The sequence below is a fragment of the Aythya ferina genome (assembly GCF_964211825.1).
Source record: "Aythya ferina genome assembly, chromosome: 6".
Lineage (NCBI taxonomy): Eukaryota > Metazoa > Chordata > Aves > Anseriformes > Anatidae > Aythya > Aythya ferina.
In genome coordinates, this window is record NC_140303.1 from 21,781,542 (window position 1) to 21,803,876 (window position 22,335).

At 36.1% G+C, this 22,335-nt stretch overlaps 2 protein-coding genes across 2 annotated transcripts in view; one reads left to right on the forward strand and one right to left on the reverse strand.

Annotated features, from left to right (window-relative positions):
* Window positions 1–22,335, reverse strand: part of LOC311438683 (uncharacterized protein) — a gene marked incomplete at its 5' end in the record, with an annotated part of 33,407 nt that overhangs the window by 8,785 nt on the left and 2,287 nt on the right. The window contains 23 exons of the mRNA XM_084523335.1: window positions 952–1,020; window positions 1,692–1,760; window positions 2,674–2,742; window positions 4,303–4,371; window positions 4,885–4,953; window positions 5,812–5,883; window positions 6,366–6,434; window positions 7,038–7,109; window positions 8,338–8,406; window positions 9,345–9,413; window positions 9,505–9,573; window positions 10,003–10,071; window positions 12,581–12,649; window positions 14,658–14,726; window positions 15,425–15,493; window positions 16,900–16,953; window positions 17,559–17,603; window positions 18,247–18,291; window positions 18,586–18,612; window positions 19,415–19,459; window positions 19,595–19,648; window positions 19,947–20,006; window positions 21,490–21,510. Coding sequence (XP_084379461.1) covers window positions 952–1,020; window positions 1,692–1,760; window positions 2,674–2,742; window positions 4,303–4,371; window positions 4,885–4,953; window positions 5,812–5,883; window positions 6,366–6,434; window positions 7,038–7,109; window positions 8,338–8,406; window positions 9,345–9,413; window positions 9,505–9,573; window positions 10,003–10,071; window positions 12,581–12,649; window positions 14,658–14,726; window positions 15,425–15,493; window positions 16,900–16,953; window positions 17,559–17,603; window positions 18,247–18,291; window positions 18,586–18,612; window positions 19,415–19,459; window positions 19,595–19,648; window positions 19,947–20,006; window positions 21,490–21,510 — 1,392 coding nt within the window. The remainder of the gene's footprint in view (window positions 1–951; window positions 1,021–1,691; window positions 1,761–2,673; window positions 2,743–4,302; window positions 4,372–4,884; window positions 4,954–5,811; window positions 5,884–6,365; window positions 6,435–7,037; window positions 7,110–8,337; window positions 8,407–9,344; window positions 9,414–9,504; window positions 9,574–10,002; window positions 10,072–12,580; window positions 12,650–14,657; window positions 14,727–15,424; window positions 15,494–16,899; window positions 16,954–17,558; window positions 17,604–18,246; window positions 18,292–18,585; window positions 18,613–19,414; window positions 19,460–19,594; window positions 19,649–19,946; window positions 20,007–21,489; window positions 21,511–22,335) is intronic.
* Window positions 6,990–22,335, forward strand: part of LOC311438690 (uncharacterized protein) — a 42,045-nt gene continuing 26,699 nt past the window's right edge. The window contains exons 1-4 of the mRNA XM_084523362.1: window positions 6,990–7,125; window positions 15,268–15,459; window positions 20,150–20,280; window positions 22,052–22,125. The gene's annotated coding sequence lies outside the window, so the exon portion shown is untranslated. The remainder of the gene's footprint in view (window positions 7,126–15,267; window positions 15,460–20,149; window positions 20,281–22,051; window positions 22,126–22,335) is intronic.

Sequence of the window (22,335 nt, forward strand, 5' to 3'; positions counted from 1 at the left end):
ATTTATAAGCTCATTTTTTAAAGAACTCTAGAGAAAATGTTCCATTTCCATATGTTTTCCATAGGAAGTAATCAGAATGCATGCAGTATAATATTAATTTTGTACCTGTATTGCAAATCCAGTGGCCTTGCATGAAATTCTCAGTTTTCTCATTTGTAAGGATCCTGTATTCATGCCTAGCTCAGGTGGGATTGGTGCTTTACCACCACTTAGCCATAAACCTAGCCTGCAGGCCAATGTGTACAGTCCAGGACCAGCAAGACACATTGTACAGGTGATACATCCTGATGTTGTGAAATCCTTCCTTTTGTCCCAGTTCATTTCTCTTATATTCACATTCACATCCTGAAACAGCTTTTTGTATTAATAGACTTCTGAAGTCAAGCTGTAAGAGCAAGAATTTTCCATTTTGTGAGGTTTCATAAGGAAAATGGCTTCTTATTATTTCCTGGCATTTTTTCAGGATGTATATTATAATTATACATTACATTAGATTATTATTGATTTAATTCATAAAGTAAACTAAAAAAAAAAAAAAGAATTCTGGAAGAGCTCAGCAGTTTGCCTGCAGCTTTAAGACGAAGAAAGGCAAGACACTGCTAAGTGCTTACTAGTCCATTAATCCTAGGTCTGGAAAAATGCTAGATCTGAAGAAATTTTTGCTACTAAATTGGAGGTACTCTTTGTAGGAGCTGCATGTTTTCTTCATGCAAGCTTATCATTTATTTATCCTCTGCAATAGGGAAGAGGCCATGGTTTATGTCAGGTTAACGGAAACATTTGTGATTTTCTACAAATTAAAGACTGTATTCCTTAGTTATCTGTTGGATTATTTATTTCTAGTGAAGTGTGAAGACAGAAAACATAAAGATGTGTATGCATGATCACATTCTATACTTTTTTTTTTTTTCCCAATAGATTATGGGAGATGTAATTGTTTAAATGGCTTACTTTTGGTCCTGGCAGGCCTTCTCCTGGGGGTCCTGGGAGACCAATTGGTCCTCTACTACCGGGATCACCCTGAAAATTGATACTTTAAAAAATTAGTGAATATCAAAGTTTGATTTCTAGAATTCTCAGCATCTCTTGTGCTTAAACAGGACAAAGAGAGGAGATTTGCTGAACAGCACAGTGTAAGTCTAAACAGAGCTAAACCATGAATACCGCAGACAAGATGAGAAAGATAATGGGTTTTAACAATGGTCTAAACATACCCAAGACATGTACAGTCAGGCAAGTTACAGATAAATTACAATTCCCATATCATAAAATGAACTACAGTTCCTCCAAGCCAACAAAAATCTTTTTGCTTTCTTGCTTGTCAGAGTTGGATCATACTTGATGTGCACATTGGCACTGCTCTAACATACTTTTCCTGTGAGTGCCTCCAGACAGCTAGCAGTTTGAGGAGAATGGAAAAAAGACATTTCTCCTTTTAAGAGAAAGGAGGTATGTTTAAATAGCTGCACTCAATCTGTCAATTGCCTGTATAATTCAAGTAATCCTACATTCAGCACCAAGTTGAGTTCTGAACTGAAGCGTGAAGATCTGCAATGGAAGCTACCTTTTATATACTGACAAGTAAGTTAAAGCTGTATGAAAAAGATATTCCGACTGTGACCTATGGGTAGGAAGTATATCTGCATGCAGTGTATGTATGCATTTACTTTTCTAGAAGTTAAGGTCTGTACCTTAGGTCCTGGTAGTCCAATTCCATCAGGGCCTTGTTCACCAGGAATCCCAGGAAGGCCTGGCAAGCCCTGAAATTGTACGCACAGACAGAATATGAATTTAACTTAATATGAATTTAACTTAAGGCTATGTTGACTGCATTTTTATTAATATAGCTAGTATCTTGAATACATTGTCTCTTAGTGGGGTCACTGAGGTCTGTAACTGCTTAAATTCCACTCTGGTAAGCCAGAAGTTGTGTCAGTGTGCATCTGCATATCACCAATATGCTAAAGAAGCTGATTATCCCAATAAGTTGATTTTACCTATCTGCTCACAATACATAGCTAGCATATCACCAAACTCCCTGACTGTAGGCAGTAATCCTCCTTCAGTGCTCCATACACATGCAAGCAAGGGAGAGGAACAGAAGGCCTTTTCTCTTTGTATCCTCTTTGCAGGCATTAGTCGTATGTACCAGTACAGGCTGTAAAGGCCTGTAAAGCTGATCAACCCATTCTTTGCCACATCCTCAGCAGCCTGTTGAATAGAACTGAGGACTGTTCGGTCTTCTGACTCTGGACACAGTTGCTTTTTCAGTGGTTCTGGAAGATAGTGCTGCCCAGAGCACACACCCATGTATATGGACACAGCCGTTCAGCTGGGCTATGATCTCCTGTTTGGGAGTTAAAATTCTAGATGACTGTGCAGAAGACAGTATCTTACATTAAGATATTGAGGGAATTGATTGAGACGTTGGTGATACTTTAAAAAAAATCCCTGCTTGGAAAGTGTTGCATTGCGTAATCAAGAGAAGTGTGGGACTTGCACGGTCTTGGACTACTTCAGATTTCTTTTTCCTTCCATGCTGAAATGCATTTCCACAGTTGAGGAGCATAAAAGACAAGCAAATCTTTCTTGGCATGTCAGCTGTGGAAGTTAATCACTTTGGTGTACCTATTTGTTCCCAATTCACCTTAAAAAAATTGTCTGTAAACTTACAGGTGGACCAGGATAACCGTCTCCTTTTGGCCCAAAGGGCCCAGGGGGTCCTGGAAGGCCTCGGTCACCCTGATGAAGGCAGGAAAAACAGATGAGATGACTGCCAGTGCAATTGCTAGCAGGAAATGCTCCATGAAAGTGAAACTTCTTTGGCAGGCAGTAAGTTGATTTTATCTATCTGCTCACATATTTTACTATGTAAATGGTTATTGGAGGTTATTAATCCTGGGCTAAAAGTGGGATATTTAATAGCTCTGAGGATATACTGGACCTTCCAATTTTAAGTCACTAATTGGATCTCTTTTGAGAGCTCAGTCTGCTGTTATTATGACACCATGTAAGAGGGAATGGCTTCAGTTGCATTCCCCATATTTTTATTTATTTTTATCATGATTATTATTGCTCCAATTTTTGGGGCACAAGCCCATCTTGACAGACAGCCATAAGTCTAGCATGGGAACTGAATTACTGAGTAGCTGTTTTAGATAATGCTAACTGAAGATAGATAAACTACTATACATGTAGAGCACTGTGAAAGTTCTGTATTGCTTCTGCACGTGCTTTTTGTTCTTTGTGGTGAGAAAAAGGACTCAGGGCTGGGGACACCAGCAATTTGTGTGGTCAGTTTGAAAATGTTTTCTGTCACAAGGTTCCTGCCTGATTTTGTTGTTCCAGAATTGTATTTTCCTATACTGCTGTGGAACCTCATTAAAGCAATTGAGTATAACAGGATCTTGTTAGCAGAGATGCATTATTGAGCTCCTTTCATGGATCCAGATAGCTGGAGTATCTCAGATACACAGATTTACCAGAAAAATTAAGAGGATTAAACCCTGCCAGCAGCACTGGATGGTGCAGTGAATTGCTCTGAATTACAGCTGAATGGATGATCTGGATGGATGTCTGTGTTTGTCCCTCCAGCTACACAAAATACGGGTATGCGTAACAGTGCCAAGAAAAGGCATAAATTATTTTAAAAAATTAAGCTATAGAAAGTTTTACTTTGTAAAGTTTTACCTTACTACACAGCTTAGTGCAGACATTTATCTAAGAGAGAAGCAACAGCAAACGCACTAATATTGATAGCAAAAAGTGAAGAATGTAGTCACAGAAACATGCTGAGCATGATCTAAATAAAAGAGCTTTGACAGCTTAAGATGAGTCAGAGAACAAGGGACAGGGGCTGTACTCGAGTATTGTCAAATTCACTAGGTCAAAGCCTGAAGAAAAGTTGAATCTAGCTAACACTGAGACAAGATGAGAGAAGTGCTAGAGAGAAGTCCTTAGAGGTTAGCTGCTCTTTCATGTTCTTCTTTCACTGCCTAAGGAATCTCTTCTCACATGGCCAGTTTGGCCCATGTTCTGAGATCTTGTTGGAGTCTACAGATTACTCTGTGCCATACCTAGGAATGAAGCCATGTACCTAAGAAGGACCCTGGCTGAGAATAATTAACTGTTTGGCATGTATGCTGCTGTAAGCACATAAATCAGGTGTCCTCTCCGTATTCACTCATTATAAATTAAAAACAGTCAAATTTTCCCTGGTCCTCTGCCATGTGGAAGCTTATGGTTCATGGAGTCTGGAAGACTGACTGTCCATGGTGATTAATTTATCAATTTAGGAGCTACCTTTGCCCCAGGAAGCCCAAAACCTGGTTCTCCAATTGGTCCAGCAAGACCAGGTAACCCAATGTCACCCTGCAATGATGAAAACATGTACCCTAGTTAGTTATTTCATTAAACATCAATCATAGACTGTTTTTTATTATATGCCACACAAACAGATACATATCAAATTTAATATTTTTATATATTATTTATATTTATATAAATATAATATAAAAATAAATATAATAAATAAATAAATAAATAAAATATTATTATATTTATATATACATATATATATACACACATATATTTGTTTCACGGGCATTTAAGATAAACACCAAGAACAGACGAAAGAAAAATATTTTGATACCAAAGATATCAAAGACAAAGAAATGAACTGAACACAGGTAGACTACACCTCAAGCTGGCAAATAATACCAGGTCATGATGGTAACTAGAATGCACACAATATGTAATTGTCGATAGGAAATAAGACATTTTAGGTAACCTTCTAAGGCTGAAATTATTTACACAATAAGCATGTCTACTTCATTGTTTTCATACTGTATTTGAAAGCACTAGGAGTTGGAGTGCAGATGTTACCTTTGGTCCAGGCACAGCTCTTCCAGGAGGGCCTGGCATTCCAAGACGTCCTGGCATTCCAGGCTCTCCCTGCAGTGAAGGAAGGAGAGTGAAAACAATGGATTTTTCTGCAAGTACCATGAGCATATCTCAGAGAAAACATCTGTGTGCCAGTTTATCATATTCCAATAAAATTCTATTAGAAGTCTCAATATTTTGTTGATACTGTATGTTAAATGAAATCTAGCCATTGCAGAACTGATAAACAGTATAGTTCTGGTTTCTCAATGGAAATGAGATTCCTCTCAGTCACTGAATAAATGTATATTATTAGAATTCCTTTTCTTAGGGTATTCTAGACTTGTTTCAGCACTCAGGGCTTCCTGCCGAGCTGTGTAGGTGTACAAGAAAACATTTATTTTTTCTGTCAGAATAGATTTTTTTAAATTGTCCTTTTAGTGTACTTTATTACCTCTTTTTATTTTTCTTCTTATGTGGAAATACTATTGTGTGAATTAATAATAAAAGACTTCAGAAGAAACTGGAGGAGGAACTTCTCACCTTCAGTGAGTAGTGAGAATTCAAATTCCACATCCCTAAAAGAGTATCAGCCATGAATGAGTCTGATCAGTGTAAGGGAAAATAAAATCCTGTTACATGTGTATATGCTAGACACCATATTGTCTTCCCAAATATTTCAGCATAAAATGCCAGTATTAGTGCCCCATAACTTTTTTCCAAGTCACTGGGGAAACAGCAGGTGAAAGTAAAGTTTTTTAAAAATGCTTCTAGATGTTTATAGTGTTCATAGTGTGTCTTGCTAAGGGAAACCTTAGCTGAACTTTGTGGTTTTTTGGTAGTTCTTAAGAAGCAAGTTGTTCCTGCGATCTACAACAAAGCACAGTTCTGTGGGGCTGTTTTACACACATAACATGATAATGAACATACTTTAGCTCCTGCAGGCCCAGGCACTCCTGTTGGTCCTGTTAATCCACGTATTCCTCTCTGACCTTGATCTCCCTACAGAAATGGAGAGGACATGTCACATGTAGCAAAATATTAAGAACATGTAATTGGTGTAATGTCTTGGACAATGACTCCAGCAACTTCCAGTGTCTTTATTTTATAGGATAAAGATTACAGGATAAAGATAGTGACATGAGAAACCATAATTACTTTTCCATCAGCGAATTAGTATAGAGGACCAGTACAAGAGTGTTTTATTTGTTTGTTTCTTTCTTTCTTTCTTTTTTTCTTTTTTTTTTTTTTTTTTGAAGAAGATGTCCTGGATGGTCTATTATCAGCTTCATTATTTAAAAAGTTGGTTTACGCTGAGGCTGGAACAAATTCTGCAGCTAACCACTTCTAGAAACACTTGTTAACCTATTTTTTGAGATGTATATTTTCATTACTTGTGTTAGACTAAAAAAAAAGAAGATTTTGACAAAGCTATTCCTGGAGCCTTACAATTCTGAATGGCACCTGTAGTAAGACATTCTCACCTTCTCCCCCTGTATTCCAACTCCTGGAGCACCTTCAGGGCCTCTAAGACCAGGTAATCCTGGTTCACCCTGGAATGAAAAAATTAAAGCACTGTTTCAGAGAACTAAATACACATGGTGCGGAATTAACTTTATATTCACTTGAATAAGCTCATTAAAGTCAAAGACTTTTAAAAGTCAATGGCAAAATTCCCACTGATGTCAGTGGGCCCAGGATTTTCTTCCCATATTCAGAAGCAACCACTGTAAAACTCCAGGTGGAATTCATGAAGTAGCATGTTTTCTAAGTAATGATTGAACACTCTGAATACAGATTGTTTAAATATATGGGTATCTCATTCTGGGAAAATACGATGATCATAAGGCTACAAAGGGTTGCCTGTAGCCTTTGTAGTGACCTTCCTTTTGAATTGAAGGGAATTTAGGGGATTAAAAAAGCCGACAACTGTAAACAAGATAATAGATGACCACCACCACCACCCCTGAAAAAAGAAGAAAAGGTTTCCTTAAAATCATATGTTTCAAAGAGAATTTTTTCACCAAAAATGTGTTACATTTCCACTTGTCCATGAACACCACTTCTCTTTTCTCTTCTAGGTTTGGATATCAGCACAGGGTAAACAGTAGGAATGTTTGAAGGGAAGCAAGAAGGCTGCAGAGAGATGAACCAACCTTTTGTCCAGGCGCTCCATCTTCTCCTGGAAGGCCAGGCAGACCTGCAAGTCCTGAAAGGCCTGGCTCACCCTAACATCAATAAAAAGTAAGTCTTTCTGTTAAATACGGACTTGGTACTATTCTTTTGCTGAATCAAGGAAATTTATTTTAAAAAGGCTACTAAACTGTATGTGTATTTACAGCAAACACTTATGCATATGAACCAAAAATCTTGTATTTTTCAAAATAATGACAACTGCCATTTATTACTAACAAGGGAAGAAATATGTCTGATTGTTCTAACTGTGCATTTTATCTAGACAAATAACGTTATTAGCTGTTAATGCTCCAGTTAATTCTTAAAAAATAATAATACCATAATTTCATTAAGTGGTAGCTTTAAAAGTAATAGGAAGACTCGACTGTGATTTGATGATGGGCATTTTGATGGTGCATATCAATGTTAATCTATTAATGGCATTGGCCTATTTATATAAGGTTCAAAATCCTGACCTAGTTGTAGATGAAATGGGGTCATTTGAGATCAAATGGATTCACTCAGCGTTACCATAATTTGAGAAATGTAATCAAGTAATGAAGCAGTTTATTTCCTTTTCCAACCCCCATCCCAAATTCCTATGCAACAAACAAAAAAGCAAACTCAGGAGACACCTTTGCTTTTCTACTGCCATGGAAGTGCATTTTCATCTACTCTCCTATTTTATGTTAATCTGGCTGTTGGTAACATAGGGACTTGTTAATATCTCAGTCACTTCAGCACTGAGATAATCTGGTTACAACTTCCTCTGTGTTCCAACCAAATGCTTCTTTTGTCTAGTAGCACAGCTTGCTTACTGTACAAATGTGTGAGGGTGTAGCTGTGGCTCTGTTTACACCGTATCATTTTGTGTGAAGAGGGAAGGAACAGTACAATAACCGCCGTTCTGTGCTTTTTTCACCAGCTCAGGTTGTAGTTTAGTTTATGCTGGGGACTGCCATTTCGGACAGGTGTTTAATATTTTGGATCATTGTCTGGGCAAACCTGTAGGTGAGGTGTGTGCTACACTGATCTGAACATGGGTAGGTACATCAAAAGTTTCAGTCACAATAAATATTCCTACTTTTGTACAGAACTGGTATATATTAAATGTTTCATTTTCTGGAGGTTACGGAAAGTCTGTGTTGAAAATTAAAAAGACTAAAAGCCTAAGGTTTATCTCTAAACCTGTTTTAAAGTGCCTACAGAAAGAACACTCAAAACCCACAATTTTTCAAATTCAAATAAATAAATAGAACAATTCCTCTATTAACAATGTACCTTAGAACCAGGTTCTCCAACACCTCTTTCTCCTGGCACTCCAGTTTCTCCTGGCAAGCCTTGTTCACCCTTAAATAGAAATTATTAGCAAGAGCTTTGTCACGAAGAAATAGTAAAGCAAATGTTTGGTTGGTTATATTTAAGGAAAAATTAAATAAAGATGCTACCTTTAGTATAATGTCTATCACCCTATCAATCCTAAAAATCCTTAAAACCTCTCAATCTTAAATCACAAAGATTGATAATCTCCAGGTCCCTAAGTACATTTTGGGCTGTCATCGGAAAGTTGTTGGTGGAAATGATTAATGCGGTAAATCTATAATTTCATGCCTCTGTGAATGTTTCCCACCAAAATTTCAACAGAAAGCTAACCTCCATAAACAGCTTGCCCTTCTCTTTCTTTGTACCAGTAGTAAAGCGTGTCCTGTAATCACATCAAATGTAAGAGGTGATCTCTCATGCTCCGAAATACTTTACCTGGTGTGGACCTTTGACCCACTTACACCTCTAGTTCCTTTAGACCATTCTTTAATAGCCTTCAGGCATTCAGAACTTCATCTGACACTTCTTTTCAGAAAATCACTTTAAATCTGCATTCCAAACACTTGAAGGTTGACTTCTTTTATTAACAGTTCTGGATTGTGCTAACCAGTCAAGGCTAAATTATTGTGACAGTTTTCCTTCAGCAGTGGTAATCTTCATCATACCTTGGACCATTCTTAACTGCTAGATACAGTAAATTCACAAAGTCAAATGAGGCAACAGGGAGCAGAATTAACATGGAAGGCAGCCGATCTGTAAGGTATATATGTATGTTTCTGGAATAAGAAACTGCACTGAGAATAAAAGATGCTCTTGAAATGGAAAATAATTTCCTGCAATAAGTCATTTTTTAGATTGGTGTTCAGCACTTTAAGAAGCATAAGGATAGAGACAGACCACTTCTTAATCAGAAAACATAACAGTAAAAACAGCACAGGAACTTGTACTTCAGAAAATTCTCTAACCTTTGGTCCAGGTAGTCCCTGTCCTGGTAGCCCTCTGGAGCCAGGTGGTCCTTTTGGGCCCTCCACTCCCTGAAAAGATTATATAATTAATTGTTAAAAATAAAGTATATTCTGTTACTATACATTTAACTGTGGGGTGAGGGGAAAGTGAAAACCACACCTTCTCTCCTTGAATTCCAATTCCAGGTAATCCTATTGGCCCAGGTAAACCAGGAGGACCAAATTCACCCTGGCAAATGAAGTGCAGTTAAACAGCTGTATAAAAATACAGAAACAATCCTGCATATCTCTTGTGCTAGTACATGTTGACTTAACCACTTCATAAGTCAAGGAAGCTGGGGATCTGACCCTGTGTCTTTCATATATGCATCTGTTCCCTGCTGGTTCCATTATTGCAAACAAGTGCTAGTCTGTTTTTCCAGTTCTAAACCTTGATTTTTGCACAGAATCAGGTGATTTTTGTAAAATTTCCTATCTTAATATAAAGAGATGTTCAAATAGGTTCATAGAATTTCTTGGGCATAAATGTCTACAAAATACCTTACTGTGTGGGGTCTTTTGTGGGTGTCTTGCCTCATTACACCTTTTATAGTGAACAACCCTCTACTACGTAGATTTATTATCACTTTGCTAATCCCCTGGTGTATTTACTGCTCACCTTTTCACCTTTTATACTGATGCCTGGAAGTCCACGAGGGCCTTTTGGTCCATCAAAACCACGGTCTCCCTACAAGAAAAAAATAATACAGCGTTAATTATATAAACACACAGCTGTTCTCTCTGAAGTAACTAGAGACACTGTTTGCTCTGTCATCATGAAAACCAAAATGAGAAGAACCAGAAAGCAGCACCTGGTTCTGCTTTCCAGGATACCAAAGAGGTCTTCACAGATGGGCTTGCTCTGCAATTTGAAATTGCTGATGAAAATGCTGAACAAACTTCTTTTTATCTTTCTGCCCACTTCGATTGTATTGGGTCCTGTCCAGCTTCCCATCAATTCAATGACAGAACAATAACTGATTTAAATGTCAGTAGGGCTGAGTTCTGAGAGTAACTGAAGGCTGAATTCTGCTTATTTGTCTCATGGGTTAAAGTGTTGTAATGAGAATCTGGCTCTCACTAAGAGTTTTGCCAGAATAAAGACCAGGCCAAACTGTCCTGTTTGTAGAAGTGTATTTGTAAATGTCATTGCCCTAAATGTTTATTTACAATCCAGTGGTCTTGGGGAAAATGCATATTGTGCTTTCTTGTATTTCAATTAGTAAAACAAGCAAAGACTGGTAGCTAGCTTATGCAAATTGTAACAGAATCACCCAGGGCAATGAAGTTATATGCCCTCAACAGGCTTTTCCTCTCCCTACTAACCAGTTCCATCACTTTACCTTTGACTGAAAAGTATCATGTGGTTTTCTCTTAAAAAGAACATTCCTTACTCCTGAAAGTTTAGAACACTTGCTTGCAGTTTGCATTTTACTGAATCGTGAGCTTCTAGCAAAACTGTTCTGCTGAAAGAAAGCAACTGTACAATTTGTCTTAGATTAACAAATCACCTGCTAAAAAGGCATTTAAAACTGTACAGCTGACATACTTGGCAGCCATAACTAGGATTAGAGATACCTGTAGATTTTGTTTATACATGTGTGGCTTCGGGTCAGATTTGGTAGTAAAAAGTTGGGCTTTTTTTTTAAGAATCAAGTGGTACAATAATGCAGACAGAACTCCCCTTTGATTCTGCCTATCTCAATTGCTCAACAGTTTCAACTAGTTAATTGAATTAATTATGCATTATTCCATATTTGTGCATTGCTCCTGTGCAGAACTTATTAGTTGTCATGTTTCTTCCCACATGTATTGGTATTTCAGCATCAATGCAGTGATTGCTAAATATACTTTCTTCAAATTCTTTTTTATTTTCATGGATAAGATCTGCTAAACAAATACAAGCCATCAAAAGTGAGACTAGATAATTAATCATAAAATATATACTAGGTATTTGAAGAGAGAACGTTGCTAGCAGCAGTCAAATTTAAATCCACCTGACTGCAGTATTGTGCTAAGCAAAAATTATAAAACTGATTTTTAGTAAAGGGACAATTGGGGCCTGCATCTGTGAAATACTTTTGTTATTGTTTTCTCAAGCAAAATTGCCTTGGTGGATGAATAAAAATGGGTGGACCTATTGCACAGATGTGTGGGAGAGAGGAACTCATTGGTTTCCAGGTTTGAGGCTGTATCTGATAACATTGCTAGAACTTTGCTAATAGGGAAGAATTCACCACCTATACTTAGAGTGTCAAGAAGCCCTCTAGGAGGCTTTTGTGCAGTCTAGTGAATCTTACTAGTTCAGGATCATTTTTTATATAATAACTATTCATCCAGTGCAACTCCCAGGGAGACAGTTAAGAATTATGTTCCATTTGAAACAGTAATAATCAGGTAAAAGTCACACAGAAGGCCACAGAGAGTATTTGTCTCAGGACAGACACTGGGAATTAGGAGACTCTCAGGGAATCTCAGCATCTACAGTATTGTTTCACTAAAGCCATTTCGCTCCTGTGCAAGCTGTGCCACTTGTTGCTGTAACCAAAGGTCAAAGTGACAGCCCATGCTGAGTTGGTTTTCAGCATACAGCAACAGGAGCTATTGGGAGAGGTTTAGTGAGTCCATCCTTGTAAGCAAAGCTACTGCTTGTCATTACTTCCCACTGTATCTGCAAAACAGTAACAGCAGTTTCCTTTTCCCACAAACTGAATCCAGCCTTTTGCTAAAATGCGTAAGCTGAGGTATTATAAACCTTAGAAACCTGTCTTTCATGAGAGAAAAGATACGCATATATAAGGATTTAGAAATAAACAACAATAAAAAGACTTTTTTTTTTTTTTTTTTTTTTTTTTTTGTCTAAGGAATCACTTTTGTAATAGTTTATGTAAAGCCAGATGCTAGGGGCTGTTTTAAAATTACAGCTGGAATTCTTTCCAGGCTTAGATCCTGCAAATTAAGTGTCAGGGTGTCAGGACAATTAAATATCAACTTTACAGGCCAAAAAGATGACCTCTGCCTAGAAGTTGTATTTAAACCAACTAAATTCTCTGACAGTATAGTAGATTAATTGATACCAAATTTTATTATTAAATTACAAGCTAATTTCTGAGATTCCCTTGTCTGATATGGACTTGTTTTGGCATGCACTCATTCAATGGCACTGCTCTGCTCTTAGAACCCTTTGATTGCTGTACCTTTGCTCCTGGAAGCCCTTCTCCTGGTGAACCTCGTTCTCCTTGAATACCTTGTGGTCCTTGAGGCCCCTGTTAATGTAAGTTTAAAATGGTCCAGAATTATTCAAATCAAAGCCAGCATGATCAGTGTCATTATAGGTTATAAGCATGTCTTTGGATGTTTTGACGTGTAACTATAACCTGTTAAAAATAATACAGTAATATGATATTCACAGTGAATCAGTGACAAGCATTCTGGCCTGCAGCAATAACAAGGCAGCCAGTATTACTTTTCTGGTTGCTTACAAATCACAGATTATGTAGCTGAAATTGATTTTCCTTACACTTCTGACATCTTCACTCCCTAAACTTTAGTTTGGTTCACAGATAGTTACTAATCATTATTAATATTTCACTGTAATTATGAGAGAGAGGGAAAACCAGAGTAAAGACCATGCACAATGGTACTGAAGAAAATCTAGCTATACAAAGTTATGATGGCAATTGATGAAGAGAATAATAGCACATTTCTTCTTTTTGAAAGCAGATCTGATAGGAGCATGAAGGGCAAGTAAAACAACAAAAAACTTTCATTAAATGCAGGTCCAAAACCTCTCCATTTTGAGCCTGTTTCACAATGTTTTCCTGCATCTGCTCTTTTTTTTTCTTTTTTTTTTTTTCCCTCTATTTTTTGAGATTGCACATACATCAGAGAATGGCAGTGGATTAAGCTCTGCTTAATCTAAGTGTGATTTAAAATGGTTCTGTATGTGGCTTTAGAACTAAGTCTATTTCCTAGGTAAAGCTAACTGCACTGCATTCAGCTTTTTAGGAAAGTTTTTTTGTGGCAAATAAATTTAAAACAAAACAAAACAAAACACACACAAACTTTTAAAAAATCAATTTCTCATGTCATATCAATACAGATATCATGGCTAACAAAGATGTACATCCCCTGTTCATCCACAAAGCAGCTCTTTCTCTAAGCTGTTATTGAAAAGACCAAGGAAGCACCACTGCACAAGTCTGACTGACTGTCACCACTGGTCTTATTAGTACTACTCTGTTGTTGTGAGCTCTTTAACAAGAACTTGCTTCTAAGTGTATTTTCAAGCAGGCTTGAGTTCGGTTAGTTCAGTGATGAAACCATCTTTCTGTTTGTTTTGGAAGCACCTCTTTTGAAATAATTGTTACAAATCTTTCCCTTGTCAATGGGCAAAAGCTACTTCTGAAAAAAAATGGACAACATTCCCCATTGTGGTTGTACCAGAGCTCTTTCATCCAGGTGACAAGAATCATAGAGTCAAGGTTGGAAAAGAACTTCAAGATATCTGGTCCAACCATCACCCTACTACCAATGTCACCCACTAAACCATGTCCCTAAGCAATTGAGTCTGCTGTATTGTAAGTAGCTCAGCAAAAGGTGCTGTCTGACACTTTGAAAAAAGGGACTATAAAACTGGCATACTGATTTTCTGAATTATCACATAGAGATTGACTTTTTTTTTTTTTTTTTTTTTTTTTTTTTTAATCGGAAGGAGGAAGGGAAAAGCCTTCAGGTCCAAAACTGCTATAAATTCTGGAAGTCAAATTTTTTTTAATTTCTTCCTCTGTTATCTTTAGTAAATGCAATAATGGGCAGATTATGTTATCTGGTACCATTTGTACAACAGGAATGTCTTGATGTAGGCTGTTTCATGACAGTTTCTAACGCGTCAGTGGTTGAAATGAATCTCTCTCCCAAAGTTTATGCTAATGTTCTAGTGATATTGAAAAGCATTCAACTTCAAAGTCATCATATTTAGATTTGAATCTATTGGGAACAGATTTATGTAAATATTTATTTGGCTTTGCACAAGATGTCAATTTTTCATAGCTAGTATGAGACTAAGATAGTTAGAAAAGTTAAGGAATTGGACACATTTTCAGTTTATTAAGGGAACTGAAAGTCAGACAATGTAGTATGTATGATGGTGAGAACTAGTGGATGAAAAAAAGAGCATCATTTAACATACACATATCTCTTTTAATAGGGAAGCACTATCTTCTAGTAGGGTGAAGTCCCACTTCCCCCTCACCAAGTAAAAAACAGACATACCAGAAGTCCTGGCTCACCAACTCCAGGTGGGCCAACAGGGCCTGGTCTTCCTGTCAAACCAATGTCACCCTTCAAACAAAGATGTATTTTTAAATTACTTTATTTAGATATTTATATGTGTAGCGTATAACAACTCATCAGACACTCTGAAATATTTAATGTAGGAGAATACAGGAATGGCAGAGAAAACCTGACTGTCACCTCAAAACCTCAAACTAATGCAACATGCAGGAAGCAACAGACATTGAACTGGTGCATTTTCACAGCCATTAGGGGACAGCCTCATTTCTGCATTTAGGAGAAAATAATGTTGAATCTAAAGGATTAATTATTCTCATCATATTCGTCGTACATTATGTAAGTTACAGTACTTTTCCAAGAAGTCCATACTTCTATCTTAGTGTTTCTTTTTTCCTTATGCTCACCCTAACCGAGAAGCCTGTTTTTCACAGAATAATTTTTGTTTAAGGCTACATATGCATTTTTATTCAGCAATACACTCCTTAGTTTGGCTTATATAAACCATAAAACTATTGTAAAAAAATACTTTAAAGTACATACTTCAAATGTTCTTTTTTTTTTTCCTTTTTTTTTTTTTTCTCCCAAACAGTTTTGATCAACATACAAAATACATCTCCAGTACCACAAAAAAATAACCATCTGGGGGCTTGAAGTCTCATATACCTTGAAGTGTATTATCTCAGCTGTCTCAGTCTTTATTCTTGTCCTACAATACGCATAATACAGAAGATGACAAGTGCTTGTACCTTTGGGCCTGGCAGTCCTATTCCAGTCTCTCCAGGTAAGCCTGGTGGCCCCGGGAGACCTCTTTCACCCTTTTAAAAGAATGGAAAAAGAAACAATTCTGCACATAAATTGGTGTCTGATGAAATCAGTTTAACTCAGTTTGTTGTAAAAGAACAGATTTTGAAGTTTATTTTTTGTATATCCTGAATTTCAGACCATTGGAATTGTCTTACACATTACTTCATCTCTCTTTCAGTGCTTCAAAATTCCCTTTATTAAGAGCATAGATTTTCCTGTACAAAGTGATACCAGGCAAAAATGGAAGAATGATTTGCTTCATGTGAGATACGAGTTTTTCCCACCCAACTGCTGTATGACTCACTGTTGGCCAGTAGGCACTCTAAATATGGTGCAAAAGGAAATACCAAAAGAGATATCAAAAGAGATAATGTCCTTTCTAAAGTAGAGAGAAAGCAAAGTAGCATATAAAACTGGTATATTTTGCATTACTGTGATATTTGTATATCACATTACCTTAATGTGATATTTGATTTCAAAATAAGTAATAGCATTCATTTTCGAGTTTTTCCTGAAACACTCCTTTTTAGTAGCTGGAGAACCCCTTAGCCTTGGCTGAAGTATTCAGTTTAAGGTTTGTCTGAGAAGCAAAGTGTAACTGTTACCTCTCTTAATGAAGTTAAAACAGTCCCTGTAATTGTGTGTAATATTCAGGGATATTTGTATCATACTAGCTTAACAGAAGACAAAGATACCAGATTATTACAGAACCACAGAATAAAGTCATTGCTATTGGTATACCCAGAATTTACAAAGGGGAAAGTAAGAAGTACCCCCAGCAAATCTTAATGATTTAATAGATGTAAATCCTATGTTTGTGAAACAAATGAAAAAAACAAAAACAAAAAAACATATTTACAGAGGGGACTGGATCTTGCAGTGAAACATTGTGTGACTTCTGGGGCCCACCTTCAGAGGGCCTGCTGCAAGACTGTGTCCTGAGTTGCACTCATCCTGGTGACTTTCAGATATGTTTTGCTTAGCATCAGTAAACAATGGGATTACTAATTTTCAACTATAGAATTCTTGAGAATGTAGTTCCAAGAGGGGGCTTTATATTTAAGATCCCTAACAAAATTCCTGCTTGGCACTTACGGAAATACAGTTTTACACTGAAAACTGAACAAATGTAATACTACACTGCTGCTAAATAATATTCTGTGATGCAGCCATATTTTAACTGTTTGTGAGAGAGGAACAGTTTGATTTGGACCTGAATCCAACATAAAGAGCAAATTAATACCTTTCTTAGGAACTTCTTAGAATACGAAGAGTATATGATTTACTAGCAATATCATATTCAGATGCATCCCCTACAAAAAGGATATGGGCTATAAAATTAAAAGCATTATTGTTGTGAGGATGTGTTAAGATGCCTCTTAATATTAAGAAAGAGAAGAAATAATGCAATTCTTGCCTTTGATCCTTGCAGGCCTTCAGGCCCTTGATCTCCAGCTTGTCCTTGTGGACCCTATTAAAACAGGTGTAGTTAATGAGATTTTTCAAGGTTTCAGAACAATGGCAGTTTGGAAAACAATCTCTCCTTTGCTATAGCCTATATGAAAATACAAGTTACAAACATTTCAGAACTGAAGCTATGCTTTCTGGTGCACGTGTAGGTTCAGTTACTCTGGTCCTTGGGAGAGATAATTTGGCTCTACCTCTACTTCAATATAATAAAAGGCAATCTACTGTGAAGATTTACTGAAGCATGTATTATGGGCTAAGCTTCTTGGCTTTCAGCCAGAATATTGGGATGAAAAGAGAATAAAGTATTCCCATGTACTTCTGTGAGAAAATGGAATAGTTAGACACTGAATGGGAAATAAGTTATTTTATTTTTTTATGGAACTGCTTTTGCTGTGATATTTGAGACTAAATAAATTATGAGAGTGATTTAGTTGTCTAGAGTGCTCCTCCAAATTTTTAACGTTGCTGTTTAAGAAGATAGATTTTGGGTGCCTTGAGTTCAGTGGCTCAAGAATTCTAAGTTGTGGCCTGGTATAATTTCAGATCTTTGAATACCAGGAACTATTTTTTCTGTTCTTATCATTTCTTCTTTATTTATTTATTTACCTGGAGCCCTCTTGTTCCTCTGGGGCCAACTGGACCTTCAGGACCCTAAAAGGCAAGCAAAAAAAAAAAAAAGACAATTTTCTGTATATTTAAATTTGGTCAAAATCATTTGTGTAACTTTTTAGTAAGGTATCTGATTTAGATAATTTAATACTAAAAAAAAAAAAAAAAGTCAAGAAGAGCTCACCACCAGCTCCCTTTAAGTGGACTGTGGTAATCAGAATGCAGAGTAAGAATGAACAGAGTTAATTATCAAGGATTCATAGTCCAGGATTAAATTCTGTTTGTTTCATTTAAAATATTCACAGTGACTATACACCAAATATTAAAGGTTCGTGTTGGAGTTAAAAAGCCTTTGTTTCATTTTTATCTCTTTTTCCCTCTGACTACTACTTCAAGACTTCTGTCTCTGTTAAAGTCAAGTAGAGTTTTACCATTGTTACAAGCAGGTTTAGGCTTGGGCCTTAAGAAGTACCATATTAAAATACAGATGGAGCTGAGCAAATTACTGAAGGTGCTATCCTTGCTCGCTTTAATTTTTTTCAAACTGTACATTGTTATCTCGCTCAGCTTTAAAATTGATATTTGCCTTAAATCTATCATCATAGTTGTTATTCAGGGAGTTATATTTTTTTTTCTGTATTTTACTTGTATTTCCTGAAAGCCTAACAATTTTGTGGCTACTTACTCTGTCTCCTTTTATCCCTGGGATTCCACATTCACCTCTTTCACCCTTAAAAGGAAAATGAATAAATATTTATTCCTTTATAGAATACAGAGTATAAAGAGCACATCGTCCTTATTCATTGGGTGCTTTCATTAAAACTCATGACCTAAATGTGATTATTTTCATGACATATAGCAATCATGCTGTAAGTTCATCGGTGAAGGAAAACGTTCTATTAGAGCTTGTGCAGCACTTGGTAAAGAGATGTCATTGTTCACTAGTATTCACGAGAAATATAGCAATATACATAATAAATACTAATCAAATTTTGATACAAGCAGTTTTGACTAAAAGCGGTACCTTCTCTCCTTTATACCCAGATTTCCCCTAGGAAAAAGAAAAAAGCAAAGCAGTTTGTAAGGATATATAACCCAAATGAACAGCATTTCAGGATCTAATGAACAGTCATGGGATCTCTGATAAACATTGCAATATGTGTGAATACTACTTCTACTGGTCATGATAGATGTTTTTATATGTGTGTACAAATCTTAGGAAGTGCCATTTGTCTGGGATTTTGATTATGTAATAGCAGATCAACTAGCATTAATATTTCCATCATAGTGAGAAGCATTCTAAAATAAGAAAGCAAGAAAAAAGTCACTAAATAATAAGAATGTATTGAATAAATATGAACAAAGCAGAGCGATTAGTAAGTGAATGAATTCAGTCAGGCACTAAGAATGTGGTCCTGTACTTGCTCCTATATGTATTCCTTTAAACTTTTTCATTACTATTACACTTTAGAACCTGTATTTGCCAAATACAAAACTGATACAGACCCACGAAGATTCAGGCAGAGTGTCAATTTCTGTAATGTTCTTAGATTATTATATTAAAGCATTCATCTCATTTTTGGATGTATTATGTATTATTAGAGAGTATTTCTAGATCACTCTTACAGGTGGGAGTTATTCCCTCTTGTTAAGCAATCATAGTGTTTTCAGCTCTTTTAGTGTTAATGAATTATGAATTATTAGCTGGTAAACCAGAATTGAAACAAAAATGTTTTGCTTTTTGCTTTTTTTTTTTTTAAACGTGTCTTTTTTTTTTTTTTTTTTTTAATCTTGAAGTAGACCAACATCAACACAGCTCATTGGAGAAAAAGGGGAAAAGAAATTTTTTTTACCTCTATTCCATCTTGCCCTGGGATTCCATTAAGACCCGGCTCTCCCTGTGGGTAATCCAACATCAAGATCAGTGAAATTAGGAAAAAATAATATTTTCTGGATGAGCTGAATATTGTCTTAGTATTTCTATATTAACAGAGTTACCAAATCTTTTGCCCAAATCTGAAAACTCACATCACCTTTGCTCCTTTCAAGCCTGGAGCTCCGTCGTCCCCAGTGCGACCCTTTTTACCCTGAAAGAAACAAAATAAAACTCTTATATGTTAGTCACATAATTTTATTTTACAATATATAGACTATATATTTATGTTGCTTCCTATAGATTTATTTTTAAAGCATCTCTGTATTTACCATAGCCTTGAAATTAGATTTCTGGGAACAGCATGACTGACTCAATGGACAACAGTTTTTCTCAAGACAAAAATTGGGTTCAGTTACTTTCCTAAAAACTACCAACAATGAAATAAATCTTGTTTTGTACAGTGTATCAATTATTCAACAAAAAGAAAATGAGAAATAACAGCTACTTACAGCAGGGCCAGGAAGGCCTTTTTCCCCCTTTTCACAGTTACATATGGCAACCTGTGGACACTTTGAATGAAAATAGTAAATCCAAATCAGTACAGTTTAATAAAGAGAGAGAAAGCACTTGAACATTACTTATAAATTCCTGAGTAACTATTATGAATGAACCAGAAATGATCAGAAACCTGTTATATTTACATGTTTTACAGAAAGTTTTTAGCCTTCTGTTTACCACTCATGAAGAATGTGGCCTCTGTACGCCAGCCAAAATTCCATATTATTCCTACTCCTGAAATTTCAGTCATCTTGATAATGGCTTTATCTTCAACCTCCTCACAAGGTCAGTTTATTAGTATGATTAGTGTTTGTGATTATTGATCTGTTTAGATTAGTAGTCTGTGTAGAGATAGCCAAGACAATGGAATAAGAAAACATCTATCACCCTTTTTACCTTTATTCCACTGCATGTAGGACAAATCATAGTCTATCTCCAGACTGATTTATAAACAAAAGATGTAATGGATGGATACTTTTTTTTTTTTTAGTTAATGCTGTTCATTGTAATAGTTCTGTTTTATTTTTTTCTTTTTCTTTAATCTATATGGTCATGTGCTCCAATCAGATATCATTGCGGTACATAGTTACATGATTTTTATCTGTGATTTTTTTTTGAACTGTTATATAATACAGAATTTGTACAGCTTCTGGGGTTGTTTTTGGCAGAGGAATAGAGAACGGTATTTTTATTTTTGGTTGTATTATTTCTTAAACATCCACTCAGTTTGGAGACATCTGGTAGTGAAGGGCTTAAACACCATTCTTGTCTGAATATCCCAGTGCTTAGTAATGTGTCTTCCAAGGGTAACACTGAATGGCATGCTACTTCAGGATTTATTTTGAAGGAGAAAAAATCAACACAACAGTGAGAATTAAAATGCTTCAAGTTGGCAAACGCTTATAATATATAAAAGTTTCCTTGCGCTGCTTGTCAGAATGGTCTTTCCCTGATATGACTGTAACTTAAGTAGGACTAAAATCTTTAAAAGAAAAGTTAATTTTATTATACCACAAAGTGGCAGCCAGACCTACTGGTGCCTACAGACAGGGTGACACAGTGTGGAAAAACTGAAAAAGTACAGTGTGAAACTTTATTCCAATTTCTTCCTTTCGTTTAACTCTTTATCATAGGAAGGTCATTAAGGGCTAGAACTGCACCACATTCAACTCAATGTCATGTTTACTTATCCACGGAGTCTGTTGAATGACTTTCTAAGATATATCAGCAAATTCTTGTTAACTTAATACTCACATGTTGTTCTTTCTCAGCTTTGAGAATAAAGAGAAAAAGTAAATGAATTTAGGATAACAAATTAAAGCTCTGTTGTGCAAATACAAAAGCATGTAGTTTTACTTGAGGACAATTCCATTGGAGTCCATATGTTACTAACCCACCATACTAACAGCTTTCTTAAATTTTATGTTTCCATGTAATAGTAAATGTCTATGGGAATATATTAAGCAGGAGTGCTGTATGGGAAAAAATACTTACCTCTTCCTCAGACAGATCTTTCTATGAGGACAGATATTGGAAACAACATTAGAAACAATGTCATAATCCAGTTCTACAGGAAGAATGATAGATGTAAAAAATAATTCTTTCAGCAGTTAATTAAATTAAGCAAATAACATATTAAATAACATTAAGTTTTAATTAATGAGAAAAATGTTAACAATCTCTATTTTAAAAAATAATTTCAATAATTTCATTTCCTATTATAGATTGTTGACTGCACAAATCAGTGACTCCTTGTCCAGCCATAGCTTGCTACAATTACAGTGGTAAACAGACCTGAAACAACAGTTAGCTAGGTATATGGGAACAGCACACTCAGGGACTGTGCTGTTTCCAAAGTGCTGAATAGCAGCAGCCCCCTAGAATGAGTGAATGGTACATATTCCCTTGAGAAAACATCAGATGCTCTTCTGATTGTGCCTAACAGTGTGTGTACAAAATGTGAACAGTAGTAGCTTAGAAAAGATGTGACTTAGAGCATGTTTCTCTTTGACAGTCATCATCAATTAACTGTTGGTTTTTTATAAAATCTGTACAGCTGAAACACCCAGACGTCATGTGTTCCTCCAGCCTTTCACAACAGATATAGTCCCTCAAGAGGACATAATCATGGTGAGGAATGGCAATGCAATACAAATCTCCAAAATCCACATCTATGCACATACAATTATGCCAAAACAATTATTTAAAACAGACGTCATTAAAACAGATTTGATAAAGTGTGCTTAGTCACTTGAGGGGTGGTTGCTGTGTTACAGAAAAGCAATGGTAAAAGCAGAGAAGCTAGGAAAGGTGATATGCAGGGAATTCAGTGCAGAATGG